Source organism: Procambarus clarkii, chromosome 27 (genome assembly GCF_040958095.1).
Source record: "Procambarus clarkii isolate CNS0578487 chromosome 27, FALCON_Pclarkii_2.0, whole genome shotgun sequence".
Classification (NCBI taxonomy): Eukaryota; Metazoa; Arthropoda; class Malacostraca; order Decapoda; family Cambaridae; genus Procambarus; species Procambarus clarkii.
In genome coordinates this window covers 18,015,732-18,030,909 of record NC_091176.1, presented here as the reverse complement: position 1 = coordinate 18,030,909, position 15,178 = coordinate 18,015,732, and the positions used below count along the sequence as shown (strand labels likewise).

At 45.0% G+C, this 15,178-nt stretch overlaps 1 protein-coding gene across 1 annotated transcript in view; it reads left to right on the top strand.

Moving 5' to 3' along the window:
• Tusp (WD40 superfamily protein Tusp) overlaps nt 1–15,178 on the top strand; it is a 162,142-nt gene that overhangs the window by 133,624 nt on the left and 13,340 nt on the right. Inside the window, 8 exon segments of the mRNA XM_045749248.2 lie at nt 1,312–1,536; nt 4,229–4,454; nt 5,468–5,636; nt 8,592–8,652; nt 10,195–10,426; nt 12,830–13,217; nt 13,219–13,738; nt 14,643–14,909. Of these exon segments, the coding sequence (XP_045605204.2) occupies nt 1,312–1,536; nt 4,229–4,454; nt 5,468–5,636; nt 8,592–8,652; nt 10,195–10,426; nt 12,830–13,217; nt 13,219–13,738; nt 14,643–14,909 (2,088 nt within the window).

Genomic DNA, 15,178 nt, shown 5'->3' with positions numbered 1-15,178 from the left:
TGGGAGGCACCTGTGTTCCTCCGTCTCGTAGATTTGTTCATGTATTATTTTGTAGGTGTATGAGGGAGGTGTATGAGGGAGGTGTATGAGGGAGTTGGAAACCGCATTTGATACGCGCAGATGTGTTTGGCAATTGTGTTGTTTATGTGTTTCTGCGAGTGTTTAAAACAGTATCACGGTGTTTTTTTAGATGTTTTTGTGTTAAATAGATATTTGAAGGTGCTACCTTGAGTATATGGATGTGTGTTGAGAGTGATAAGAGACAATTAGATGATGAAATGTTGTGTTGAGTGTTACTTAAGAATACAACAACTGTGTTCTCCTCAGCAGGTTTGCCTGAGAACTTTCGTTCAAGAATATTTCATTGAGAAACTTTCTACGAGGCCGTAGTGGTTAAGTGAAGGTGAAGGAAAGACTCAATATACGTATAAGTGTATTCAAAAACTAATTTTCGTATGCCACCTACGGTGTTCACATCACCTTGAGAAAGGATGTATTTTGCATCCGAAAAATAAATTGTTTTTTAATTCACGTCCAGATATTTTGGGTCTTTCCTTAACTTCAGTATATCGTTATTGTACAGTCAGCTTGCATAGTTAGACGCTGTTCGAGAGTGTGTTGTATGGAATCTGTGTTCCACCACCCCCGGAGCCTTCACTGTACTCCTCTGTACACTGTCAGGTCACAGTATTTACCCAGGGTCTCTACCTTCTCTCTCTCGCTCTTTTTCTCTATCCTTCCCTCTCCCTCTACCCCTCTCCATCTCCCACGTCTCCCTCGCCTTCTCTCCCTCTCCCTCTCCCCCGCCACAATACTGTCCCCACCTCATAACTCCAAACAGTATCACCAACTTCCCTGGTGCGACACCCTTGAGCAGTCCATCCCTCTGGCTGAGTGGTTGTGCTCAAAGTTGGTAGCAATGTATACCCGGCTGCTCTCTTAGAGACAAGGGAAGTGTGTGTGTGTGTGTGTGTGTGTGTGTGTGTGTGTGTGTGTGTGTGTGTGTGTGTGTGTGTGTGTGTGTGTGTGTGTGTGTGTGTGTGTGGGGCATAATATGTTGTTTATTATGTTTGTAATGTTTTAGTTTCTTTAATGTGTAGGTCTCTGTAATTGCTGCTGTATTCTGCAGTGGCGGGACGTTATTTCAATAGTTTTTATGATATTTGTGCTTTTTTTCTAATTACCTGCTTTCAATTGTGTTATTTGCCGAGTAGTATATACTTGTCTCACCTTTGTGACTGACATTGTGTCACCTGTGTGACTGACCTCGTCTCACCTGCCCTGGTGACCCTAACGTGACCTGGTCAACAGACACCTGTGACGGCCCTGACGTGGGGCCACAACGACAAGCGGGTGTTCGTGGCGACGGGCGCCCAGCTGCACATCGGTCGGGTGTCGCGTCGCGTCGCGTCGTTACAGCTGCTGTGCCGCCTGGCCATCAAGAGCCGGGTGGTGGAGGAGGAGAAGGTGGCCACCTTACCTCTGCCCAGGAGACTCAAGGCTCTCGTCACCTCCCTCTACACTCAGACAATCCGCGTGAGTCAATCATATCTCGAGTCCTCGAGCCTCGGTCATTCTGAGTGGTAGCTCAGGTGAGGCACCTTATACGTTATAATTCATGTCAAGGTACCCTTGATTAATGTGAGTCACCCCCTAGGTTATAGCTCAGGTAATTAGCCATGGGGTTATAGGTTCTGTGAGTCATTATGATTTATAGTTCTTCGTGAGTCACCCATGACCTATACTTCTCCTTGTGAGTCACTCACATAGTTCTTGAGTGTCATTGCTCCTGTTTAACTGGGGTCGGCTCCCATTATTACCGCCGCCCTCTTCCCCTCATGTGTTTGTGTGTGATATTTGTTTACATCTGTCCAGAGAGTGTTTCATGTGTTCATAATATTGATATGGAAAACGCATGTCCTAAAGGCAGATTTGCTTGCTGGATCCTCCCGAGTGCTGCAACCCTTGACAGCCGACCAAGGCACCTCCATGTACCCCCCCCATCTAATATATATATATATATATATATATATATATATATATATATATATATATATATATATATATATATATATATATATATATATATTTAATAGTACCTATTGTGGCGGTCGTTAATAGTTACAATGCGTATGTACTTAGCTTTTAGATTAAATTGTCTTAATTCTTTTAAATTAAATGAAGCTAAAACACAAACTTAAATATTCCTAGGCCTAGTATAGCACACATATGTACTATATTAGGCCTCAGATAGCGTGTATCAGGCCTAGGGTAGTTACGAGAGGTTAGTTTAGTCTGTCAAAACAAAACCAGTAAAAAAATAGTTTTCCGGTTTGTCCAACTCAATAGTTCAGATTTCTACGTACTAATTTCGTGGTAGGTCGGTATATATACTTAGGTCCTCATCGTTTTTATAAGTACTACCAAAACAGGAGGCTGGGCTGATATATATCTCATTATATGTAGTCATTACTGTATGACTGTATGTAAGAGATCATTACTGATGTGTGCATCTTAACACAAGAGGCCGCACTCAGGGCTGAGCTCAGAGGACCACAGCTGGAGTCTCAGGTCATGAGTGGGCAAGGCAGAAGTAAACAATCACCATGACAACCAGGGTTGCTGATTGGGAAGGGAGGGGGGAGAAAAGGGGGAAAAGAGGGTAGGGGAAGGAGGCTGGATGAGATATCTGACCTCGTTTCACTTCTTCACACACACACTGTGTTTGTTGATCTTCCATTCTCTTCCCTTCTACCACCACCAGCCTCTCAAACTCTTCCTCCTATGCGACGGAGACCCCACCTTGTCTGTCCATATTTCTGTCTATGTGTCCAGTTACTGTCTGAATGACAGTCTCTGACACTAAACCTAGCGTTCATTAGGTATGCTGCTGATGTTTCCAATGCAACTGTAAGCTATAATAACTGTTATCCTACATCAGCTAATGAAGCCTGGCCCCTGTAAATTCATTTATTTGATAAACTTAATATTAGTTTTTGTTTGAAATATACTTTATGTACTATTAGATTACGATCATGTCAGTAACAGGATGATGCTGTGTATCAGAGCCTTCATATGGTCGGCTGAAGGAATATTCAACACGTTGGTCAGCCGCTGGAATGAATGATCGCTGATGGAATGATGTGCTTGAAAATGTCACAGCCAGTCAGCCAGCACAAGACTGTTGATAGGTGAACCCCTTGTATTGTGGTTGGTAACTTTCGGCTGTTCATGAAATTGTGCGAGGTGGGGAACTTTGAGAACATCAGCTGGTCATAACAGAAAGTCTTCCAGCAGCATCTCTGTGATGTCAAAGGCTCTGTTTTACTGACGTGTCTAAGCAGAATTCGGATAAATGATGAGAGGAGAAGGGGGGGGGGCGAAGGGGAGGGTATCCAAGAGTATTGTGCATACTCAAGACAGAAGTGAATTGGTGCTTCATGTAAGATTTTGCAACACTGCTGTCGAGAAAATGCGAGGTACATAATAGGAGGACCTTGCTTGTTTGTCTCAACATATTGTTATTTATTGTCATTGAGGAGTCAAACTTCATCACTGAGCACTAGAGTTTTACGCTCATCTGTATGCTTGTCCCCAGCATAGTGTGTCATGTTGTCATGTGACTATCGCTTGTATTTTCTTTGCTGGAACTATAACCTGCAAATCGTTTACTGCAGAAAAAAATTGCTGCACTTAATAATTAATGAACCTCGTAACAGTCGGCATTTCCTCTCCTTATACCTGTAAGTTAAAATTCACTCAACAGCGAAGACTGAAGCTTCAGGAATAAGGAGTAGTATATTGTTGAAGAAGACATTCCACAGCAAGGGGTTCAATCACACTACCCTGTGCTTCGCTCGCTTCTTCTTCTTTTAAATAAGGATGGGATCCAATCAAGATTACAGTGATGTTCCTAATGAAACTAGAAGGTAAGCGCTGTTATCCTACATCAGTTCATCAGACGCCTGGCCATAGAAACTGTCTGTGTGCCGTCTCCTCGGCCCTCTTCTGTTTTCCTTCTTCTCATTCTTCCTCTCCGCATACTTGTCTCTCTGCAACTCTTGCTTTCTCTTATATTTGCTGCCACCTAATGACGTTCATTCTCTCAGCCCCACACTCACCCATCTTCCCATGCTCATCCCTCTCCCCACACTCTCCCCCCTCACCACACTTTCCCCTCGATCATCCCTCCCCCTCTCCCCACACTCACCTCTCCCCTCTCCCACAGTGCTACATCCCCGAGGCCCGACAGTTGCGAGAGTTCGTGTCCCGCCCACCAGCCAACAGTCAGCGGCTACACTGTACGATGATCCGACACGACGAGGAGCTGGTGCCCACCCCTGGCGCCTGCTACACGCTCTACCTCGAGTACCTGGGCGGCCTCGTGCCCCTCCTCAAGGGCAAGAGGACCTCCAAGATACGACCGGAGTTCGTCATCTTCGATCCACAAGCGGGTGAGGTGGTTACAAGTGTTTGGGTAGAGATGAGAAGGGAGTGGGTGGGTATTTGGGTACTGCTGAAGGTAGGAATGGGCACAGGTACGTGTATATTTGGTACAGGTTGGTATGAGTACAGGAGGCAGGTAGGTATGGGTAGAAGTACGTATGGGTACAAGTAGGTATGGGTACAGGTTTGCATGGGTACGGGTATGAATACAATTACATGTACGAATGGAGTCGCAGTTCTATGAATGAAGGTGAATTCACGAGCACAGCCACATTTGTACGTGCATCTATTGAATGATACAGCCTAAGATACAACACAAATACTTGTATCTTCACCAAGGTAAATACATATATATATATATATATATATATATGTATTTATATACATATATATATATACTATACTTGCATAAACCACAAGTGAAGATAAACAATCTTTGGACAACACCCACCAGTGGGACTCGAACCCAGAAAGCACAACTACCTTCCAGTAGCTGGCATAACTAGTATGCTTTAACCCACTTCTTTTGTAAGGTCTGATGGCGTAGTGGGTTAAAGCATACTAGTTATGCCAGCTACTGGAAGGTAGTTGTGCTTTCTGGGTTCGAGTCCCACTGGTGGGTGTTGTCCAAAGATTGTATATATATATATATATATATATATATATATATATATATATATATATGTATATATATATATATATATATATATATATATATATATATATATATATATATATATATATATATATATATACATATGTAATTATCTCAACTGCAGTGTTTTCGTAAACATTTTATTGTATATGCTGCATAAAATTTTATGCTTCTTTCTTTTCGCAGCTCTTCTATCTCCTTCCCATTCTCTTTCTCTTCTTTCTCCCCCATTCTCCTCTTCTTCCTCATCCCCATCTGTGTTCCTTCTTCCTACTTCATGAACTACCCTCATCAATGCCTCAACCTTACTTATACCCTCTCCATCTCTCACTCACACTTCAACTAATGCTCTTAACCTCTCCCCAGACGAGACCTTGACCAAGGAGGGCGTGGAGCGCGGGGTCGGGGTCGGGGGTGGCGGCGGCGGCGGCATGCTCGCCAATGGCCACCCGGCGCTGAGCGACACCTCCGACACCGAGTACGAGGACATGTGCGCCTCGCCGAGGCTCCAGAGGCGACGCAAGCTCAAGCGCAGGTGCGTGTACAGTACCTGATCCCTCTTACTGGAGGGGATGCAAACCTCTCGCTTATATAGGGTATCTGATCTTTGTTTACAAGGTTGTATCAATTCATCTGCAAAGGTATCGTTGTTGTTGTGGTGGTGGGTGTGAGGGCGTCTCATGCCAATAGTCATTTAATGGGGGGGGGGTGTCTGACTCTTACTCCTATTGTGTGTTTAATCAAAGGTACGGTATCTGGTTCACTTATTGTCAAGTTAAGGTGCTCATGCGACAGTGGTTTGTTTACCTTCTTTCTTGAGTTTTGTTCCCCCAAATCGTATGTGAACCATTGCTGGGTTGGATTGGGCTGGGATTTGGGATACCATTTTCCCCAAATTTCTTAAGTGTTGATAAGGCCTATCAACTTCTGCTAGATTATCAAGGTTGCACAAGAGCTTACTGACCAACCAGTAAGAATACTGGTTGGCCCTAGATATTGTCCAGGACTAAAGTAATCTCTTAGTGTATATACACCGAGAAGTGGGGTATATATATTGGTATGTTTATATTCCCCACGAATGACAAAATCATCATCGTGTGTGAGGACCCTCAGCATCCAAGGCTCCATGCAAGAATGGCCGGCTCATAGGCTTCTGGAGGACTTACATGACGGTATGAGAATGAAAATATAGGTGAATGTGGCAAGGGGGTTCATGGGAGTTTGATGTGCAAGGATTATCTAATACAGAGATGGAGAGAAAAGAGAGTGATGAATGGTGTAGTTTAGTTCATTTATTATGCACCCCACAATCCCATCCAGTGGGCGGTAGTGGACCCCATACCCATCCTGTGGGCAGTAGTGGACCCCATACCCATCCCGGGGCTTGTAGTGGATCCTGGAGGGCGGTAGTGGATCCCATACCCATCCTGTGGAGTGTAGTATTAAAGGTTTCAGAGGCTGAGCAAGTTATAGTATCGATAAGTTTGTTACACAGGTTAGTGAATTATTATATCAACAATGGGTTCGAGCACGACCACAAGTACAGTCTCTAAGCTCAGCATGCTGAGAGATAGCGTCATATTTTGATTAACTTCTCCCGCCCACCTCCCTCCCCCCCTCCCCGCCCGATCCAGATAGCAACCTGGGGATATTTGGCTAAAATGTGTGGTAATAAATCATTTTGGTTGAAGTATTTACACATTCTTTTAACAACCAATTATCTTCTCGTATTCCATCACACAGTGACGGAGGGTGTGCGAATAATTTTGCTAAATTAATAGAATAAATAATATAAAATTAGTGTAAGAAAGTGAGAGTAAAATAAGGAATATAGAGGAAGAAAGGTTGATATTCCGTGATAGTGAGCATAACTTTATATTTGTAATTGATTGTTATGTTATAAAAGTGAATAACTTAAATGGTGTTAATGTTCCTTTTAGGTAATTCCTTATCATCACATTTGTTTTCAAAGGAAATCAATTTTTATAGATTGCTACATATCGTTCTACAGTATATTCTCCTTCCTGGTTGGTATAGGTTAAGGCAGTTCGTCTGCAACTGGAAATGGATGGGACGGTGGTCGAGAGAGTTGATAATTACACAAGTCTTCTAATATAATTATTTATGTGGTGTCTTTAGTGTTAAATTTAGGGTAGTATACTCGCAGCCCATCAGACCCAAGATTGATTCCCGCTGCAGAACACGGAGATACTTGCGCACTCTTTCTTACACCTGATGCCTCTGTTCATCTAGCAGTAAATAGGTACCTGGGAGTTAGGCAACTGTTGTGGGTTGCATCGTGGGGGCTGGGGGACTTGTGGGGGGGGCCAGTTATAGGATTTTGACCAGACCACACACTAGAAGGTGAAGGGACTCAATCAACTTGAGAATGGTCCAGGACGGACCGAAACGTCGTCGTTCCTTCACCTTCTAGTGTGTGGTCTGGTCAAACTACTTCAGCCACGATATTGTGACTCATCGCCTGCAGTTAGAGGAGTATTGAATTTGGGGCCTCGATAACCCTCTTTGACTGCCGGTCCCCATTAATGGGAATCTATATTGCTGTCCTACCAACAGTCATTGATGCATCATGGGGCACTGTGCTTGTACATCACCCTTATCCCCCCGTCCTCGCTTCTTGCAGTGTCAGAAGTGGTTGGGCACCGCTCCTTCCCTCTGTCCTCATACCCGAGCTCCGTGTCCTCATGCCTGTGTCATATACTCATATTGGCTCAGCGCTCTCTGCCTCACAAGCTGGTCTGTCCTTCAGGAGGTCTACACACTTCTTGTGGCCGTTGTTTTGAACTAATTTGTACTTTTGATATTTTTGCAAAAATTTGTTTTCTCTTTTATTTAAACTACAAAAAAATTAATATGTACATTACAATAAAGCAAGGAAATATCCCCATCTACAGCAAAAAAACAAAAAAACCCCTAGCACAACTAATCTCAAACAATAATTACAGACAGTCTATGCATCGGTATTTTTGAAAGTTGTGTTATATTTGTTTGTTACTGTAATAGAGCTACATAAATGAAATATTTATATTATAGTGTACCATATGCAGGTGGATGATGATGGTGGTGGTGGTTCGGTAAACAAGATAAACCTCTTGATAAACAAATACCTCAGTAACAAAACTCCAAACTTTAAGCCTGACCTCCTAACCATTCGAGTCCGATGTATTGAAAACGTGAATATATTTTTTATAGTCTGCCATATACAGATGGATATATTATAGTCTGCCATTTACAGACTGATCTATTAAATAATGCCATCTACAGGAGAATATATTATTATCTGCCATCTACAGGCGGATATATTATAGTCAATAGTACATACTAAATCAATAGTGCTAAACCTGGTCTTTTTTTGTTGGGGGGGGGGGGTGTAAGGGTTTCATTCCATCGACAGTGGTAGCAATGTACACTGTGTCAGTGTCGTCATGAGTGAACACCAGACAACACTAACACTGAACCTGTCTTGCAGAATACGAGAGAGACTGGAGAGCGAGACGGACGAGCTGGTGTACCTGGACACCTTGCCTGAGGTCAGTGTCTCGAGTTGAAGGTTGAGTGGGGTTGGTGAGGGGTGGGGGGGGGAGTGGTTAGGGCTAGAGGGGAGGGAGGGAGGGGGTGAGGGTTGAAAGGGGGGGGGAGGGAAGGGTTAGGTGGAGCTGCTGGAGGATGGGAGAGATGGGATTGGGGCATGTTGACATGAGGATATGGGCTGGATTAGTTTAGGTTTTGGTAGGGCTTGGTGGGAAGACTTACGGTAGGGGGTGACAACCTCCCTCCCCACCTTCCTCCCTCACAACCTTCCTCCCTGCCTCACAACCTCCCTCCCTGCCTCACAACCTACCTCCCTGCCTCATAACCTCCCTCCCTGCCTCACAACCTCCCTCCCTCCCTCACAACCTCCCTCCCTGCCTCACAACCTCCCTCCCTCCCTCACAACCTCCCTACCTACCTCATAACCTCCTTCCCTCCCTCATAACCTCCCTACCTGCCTCACAACCTCCCTCCCTCCCTACCTGCCTCATAACCTCCCTCCCTCCCTCACAACCTCCCTCCCTGCCTCACAACCTCCCTCCCTCCCTCACAACCTCCCTACCTACCTCATAACCTCCTTCCCTCCCTCATAACCTCCCTACCTGCCTCACAACCTCCCTCCCTCCCTCCCTGCCTCACACCCTCCCTCCCTCCCTCACAACCTCCCTCCCTCCTTCACAACCTCCATCACTCCCTTCATCTATCTACCTCTCCCTACCTTCTTCGTTTGTCTGTTTCTTCATCTGTCGTTCCTACTCTCTATTTCTCTTCTTGTCTCCTCCATCGGTCTCTTCGTCCTCCTGCTCCTGTTAATTCCGTCCGTGTTTTCCCATTCTTCTTCTAAATCCTAACGCATTCAGCGTGTACCCAGTGTTTCGTGTTCTAACTAGCATGATATGAGTAGAATCTACATCCATATACATCCTTATTCATGCCAATACATGCCTATACATGCCAATACATGCAAGTATCCCCCTTCATGCACTTGTGATCCACGTGTAGACTTCAAGCATGTCCTCTCCTGCTCACCACCTGTGCAGGGAATGTAAACTTTAGTGTTTTACCGTCTTAATGCCCTGGCTAAACTTTGTAAGTCTTCTGAATATAATCTCTTCAGAATTTCTGTAAGTTTTATACTCACCTCAATTTGTTTTCTACTGCATTATTGAAGCTCAGTGTGATAATGAGCAAGAATAGGGAGAAGGATTGTATAAGAGCTTCGATAACTAATGTGTGTGTGTGTGAATATGAATCCTGAGTGTTAGTTGGCTTCATTCCCAGTATTTATATATATTGCCTTTGTGGCTTTAGATCCTAATGATTATGGTCATTTAGATCCCTATTTACTCCCTATCGCCTTCATCATAATACAATTGACCCTTCTTCCCCTCCACAGAACCTCATAACCTTCTTCCCCACCACTAACGTTCCTACTCCACCATTAACCCCTATGTCCAGCATTAACCCCCAATCCCTTACCACTAACCCTAATCACTAACTCCTCTCCCCCACCAGTAACCTCTCTCTCTCCCCCACCACAGCACCACCGGCTGGTGGAGGTGACGTCGAACATCTGGGGCACCAAGTTCAAGCTGCATGGGGTGGCATCGTCCTTACCCGCCAACCTGGGTCAGGTGACCTACAAGACGTCCCTCCTGCACCTTCAGCCACGTCAGATGACGCTTGTCATCACGGAGCTCAGGGAGGACATCCCCCCCAGACCTGACCCTAACTTCAACCCCAACGTGTTCTCTGAGGACGAGGAGGAGCTGGGTAGGGGCCAGGGGCGTGGGTACTCACCTACTAAGCTTATTTAATAGAGTTCGCATGACAGAACTTCAGCTGGGTCCCCTGCCTTTTCCCCTATGAGTTCATACTGTGATATTTTACTTCTCTTTTTCCTTTCTTTTAAAATTACAGATAAATTTGGCTTCTTACTGCTTCCTCTTCCATGTCGTCCCTCTTGCTTACTGCCCCTACCCATAAAGAATGTTTCCTCACGTCCCTGTGGCTCGTCTGCCTTCCTATAGCCTCCGTGACTGTCCTTATGTTAGGGAACTGCTAAACATTCTGTTCTCTGATCAATTCCTCTGATATTTTCTAATCCACTCCAATTTCTTTTTTGGGATTTTCTCAGTCTGCTTTTTTAAATTGATTTCTGTATTTTCGTTTTGTGGGAGATAATATCGACGGCCTTTTTTTGGCGATCTAGGTAGATGAATTCATTCATTCTTTTCCCTCCTGCCTCATCTTGGCGACTTTGTCACATCACTCTGGTTTTTAAGGCATGCCTTAATATTTCTAAAACTTATGCTGTCTCTCATATACAACATTAGTCCTCTCCAGGTTGATTCATTGTCCCGATTATTTTCTGCGTACAAAAAGATCAGTAACACATGACCTCAAGTCGGTTCTACTATGTGGTCTCCATGCTTATATTCTCCCTGGCTGCTGGGTGTTCCCTAATGGCTATTCAACACATTTATATATATATATATATATATATATATATATATATATATATATATATATATATATATATATATATATATATATATATATATATATATATATATATATATACATACACACACAAGAAGGTACATTGTGTTTATGACAGTACATAGCATTAATGTTTTTACATTCTTGTAGAGCCACTAACGCATAGTGTTTCGGGCAAAACACTACATTATACACTATAGTCAGAGGGTTACATAATATCTCTACAGCCTCTGTCATTATCAACGATAAATTAGTCAGGCCTTAATGGTTTATTTCCTCTATTTCACCTAGGCGTCTCTTCTTCCTCTATTGGTACTGTATCATTCATAATACAGTACTGTATAGTCGCAATGTTTTGGCGCTTTCCCTTAATATTTCCCTTCCTCATAATAGTATTAACCTCTTGTACTGGTCCATCATCCAGGCCTGACCTTAACCACTTATTCATATCTCCTGTGGAGTTTTTCACAAAACGCCATGTCACATTGTGTGAGTTTAATAAGTAATTAGTAGCTTTATAAAAATATACAAATAATCTACCTATTAAGAAACCATTATAATTTGATCCCGTGTATTTAATGCATAAGTAAAATATTATTATTATATATCTGTGTAGTAACCTAATTTGTTCTTTGACTTTAACCGCTATGTTATTTTGAAACATTTTTATGCTTCTCCACTGATCCCTGTGTACTCATTTAGGGCGTCTCTACAGGCTAGCTGCTCACTGTTTGCCCTCGTTACTCTGTTGTTTGTGCTATTTATCAAAACACTCTCTTTTCTGTTTTTGGCCTTCTTTTATGAATGGTATAAATTGTTATGTGGCCTGTGTGCCCATCGTCCTCTATGATGTAGTCCTGCTGATTATCCATGTCTTCTCTGCATGTTTCCTCAGATCAATGAAACATTTTTAATTCCAGTGTCACGACCTCTTCTCACCTTTTCGTCTTCACTTGGTGGCCGCATTGAAACACTGCATTGCATATGATATATGGTTTCATTTGTCTAATTACAACGATGTGCAGATGAATCTTTTGTTCCAACACATGTAATTCCCTTTGTTTATTCGTCATGCCATCTTTATATGTGTACATTACTTGAATTCTAGTCATTATTACTGAGGAACTGAATCCTTGTGGAGGATGATGAGGGTTGGGGGGGGGGGCAACACAGCCTGGGGTTTGAGAGGCAGGAGATATTTATGTCTTGTATTCCTGTATATCTTGTTGCTGGGTCGTGGGGATTGGCTGGGACACCGTTGCTTTGCTATGTTACTCTGCTGTATTATGTATTTTGTGCCAAGCTATGCCACGGAGGCTATGCCATGGAGGCTATGCCACGGAGGCTATGTCACGGAGGCTATGCCACGGAGGCTATGCCACGGAGGCTATGCCACGGAGGCTATGCCATGGAGGCTATGCCACGGAGGCTGTCACGGAGGCTATGCCACGGAGGCTATGTCACGGAGGCTATGCCACGGAGGCTATGCCACGGAGGCTATGCCACGGAGGCTATGCCATGGAGGCTATGCCACGGAGGCTATGTCACGGAGGCTATGCCACGGAGGCTATGTCACGGAGGCTATGCCATGGAGGCTATGCCACGGAGGCTGTATTTACTCACGTTGTCGATGTGTAGTGCATCCATATCTTCATAAGCTCACTGCTTCTTCAGGTGAGCGTCTTGCCTCCCGCCGACCGCCTGACCTGACCTCAGACGTGCCAGCCATCGCACCAATGACGCCCCGCCGGACGCCCTCCTCCTACTCCCGCCAGGGTCTGCACACCACGCCCTGGGACGTCTCCTCCCCTGCTCCTCACAGACCACCTCACACGGAGATCAGTGCAGTGGAGACCAGACTGGAGATGGATGGTGGGATGGACGGGATGGTCCTAGACCCAGACGGTGCCGCCCTCCTGCAGGAGTTGGAGGAACATCCTTACGTTGACCTGGCCACTCCCGAGATGTTGCAGCTGAGGGAAGGCCTCCGGGCGGAGCTCCGCGGGGAGAATCACACCTCCTCCCTCCATCACCCAGCTCAGATGACTCCCTCCCACGCCCCCCTCCACTGCCCAGGAGGGGCACGTCTTCTCCATCATGCGTGGCTCGGCGCCCTCCAGTCCTAAGCACTCCGTCAGCGCCTTCTGCTGCGATGCCGGCACCATCCAGTCCCCCAAGAATATTGTCGCGCCAACACCCATCGTCACCCGCAACTCCTCCACGACGGCGACGGTGCTGGAGATCCAGGGTGGTGAGGTGGGGCGGGCGGGCCTCAAGACCTCCACCACCACCACCATCACCAGCAGAGCCTCACGGACGGAGGAGCTCCGCCTCGTTACCTCTGACAATGCCCTCCATCACTACAACAATGTCTCCACCTCGTCGGCCTCCAACACCACCAATTCCGTCACCACCAACAACATCAATAACCTAATTAGCAACAATAATACTCTCAACAACAACAACAATAACAATGTCACCTTCAACAACAACAGCACCAGCAACAGTAGCAGCAACAACGGGAGCAGCAGCAGCAGCAGCAGCAGTGGGAACAGCACCTACCGCAGTCCTCAACACACACTGGTGAGTCCTTAACCGCTACGCGGCGCCACTTGCTGTGTCTAAGTTTACCCACTTATTTGACTTGCCATTTTCAGTCAGGCGCACTCGATACAGTATTTGCTTTAAGAGCTGCGCATTTTAGGGGTTAAAGATATATTGTTATTTGTATACGTGTCAGAAAATACAATGTCACGCTAACAATGGTTTTATCACAATTATTATATGTATTCTGGAAATGGGAATGTAATCCCCTGATGTACGAACCTTAAATATGTGAACAAACTCGTGATGGTGAATCGGGGTAAAGTCTCAACACATTGAACAAACTCATGGTAGTGAAGAGGGTCGAGAAGGGTATCTTCCCGCAGCACAATGAGTCTAACCCTCAGTGCACTGCAAACTAAAGATACTTTGCAAAGATAAAGATCTTTAGTGCAGTGCACTAAAGATACTTCGCAAAACTTGATACATAATCCCAAAATTCTAGCTGTAATGTTTCATAACATTAGACTAGGGCAAAATATCTATACGTTTTCTTGATCTTGGTTTGGCTTAGAGTGAGGCCATCAGGCTCTCAAATGGTAATTGGGTGATGGTGTGGTGTTGTTTCTTCATTTTCTTGCCAAAGTGCTGTAGAGGGAATATTATCCCATACACCTCTGGGCCAAACAGCATACCATAACCCTCTAGAACTGTTGATTGGCCCACAAATCTCTTAAGCCAGTCAGATCCCTATAATTCTCCACCGCCCAAGGCTACTCAGCATCCATGAACCTCAGGGTCAATCAGCATCCCTTAAATGTCTGGTACCAATCAGCATCCTGTAAACCTCTAGATCAATCAACATCCTGTAAACGACTGGGCCAATCAGCATCCTGTAAACCTCTGGACCAATCAGCATCCTGTAAAGCTCTGGTCCAATCAGCAGGGGTGTAGCGGTGGCGGGTTGAGGAGTGACATCATCCGGTACATCGACGAGGAGAGCGGAGAGTCGGACGGGCGGTCTTTCACCCCGTCGCCAGCCCGGACGCGCCCACGCCCACTCTACTCCCGCGCCCGCAGCAAGAGCGTGGGCCACCTGCACAACATGGACCATGCTATCAACCAGCTGCAACACCTGCACCAGCTGCGCAACATCGACGCTTTCCTCGCCTTCAGACGGTCGGGTTCTCTTATTGACTCACCCAAGAAGGTCAGTCAAGAAGGGTTGCGTGTTGCTCTCTGTTATCTCTCTCTTTTTCTCTCCTTCTCTCCTTTCTCTTAATCTTTCGCTTTCTCCAGTAATAGTGTATGTAATTAGGTGCTGTAATTAATCTATTTATTCTTAATGGAGTTTATATTAACAGCTTAGGACCGGGAAAATGCTGTAGTGGGTCAGCCCAGAAAAAAATGCTTTTCACTTTATTCATCGTTTTCCCTTAACCCAACTTATTCTTACCCTACTGTCCTTTTCTGAGACAC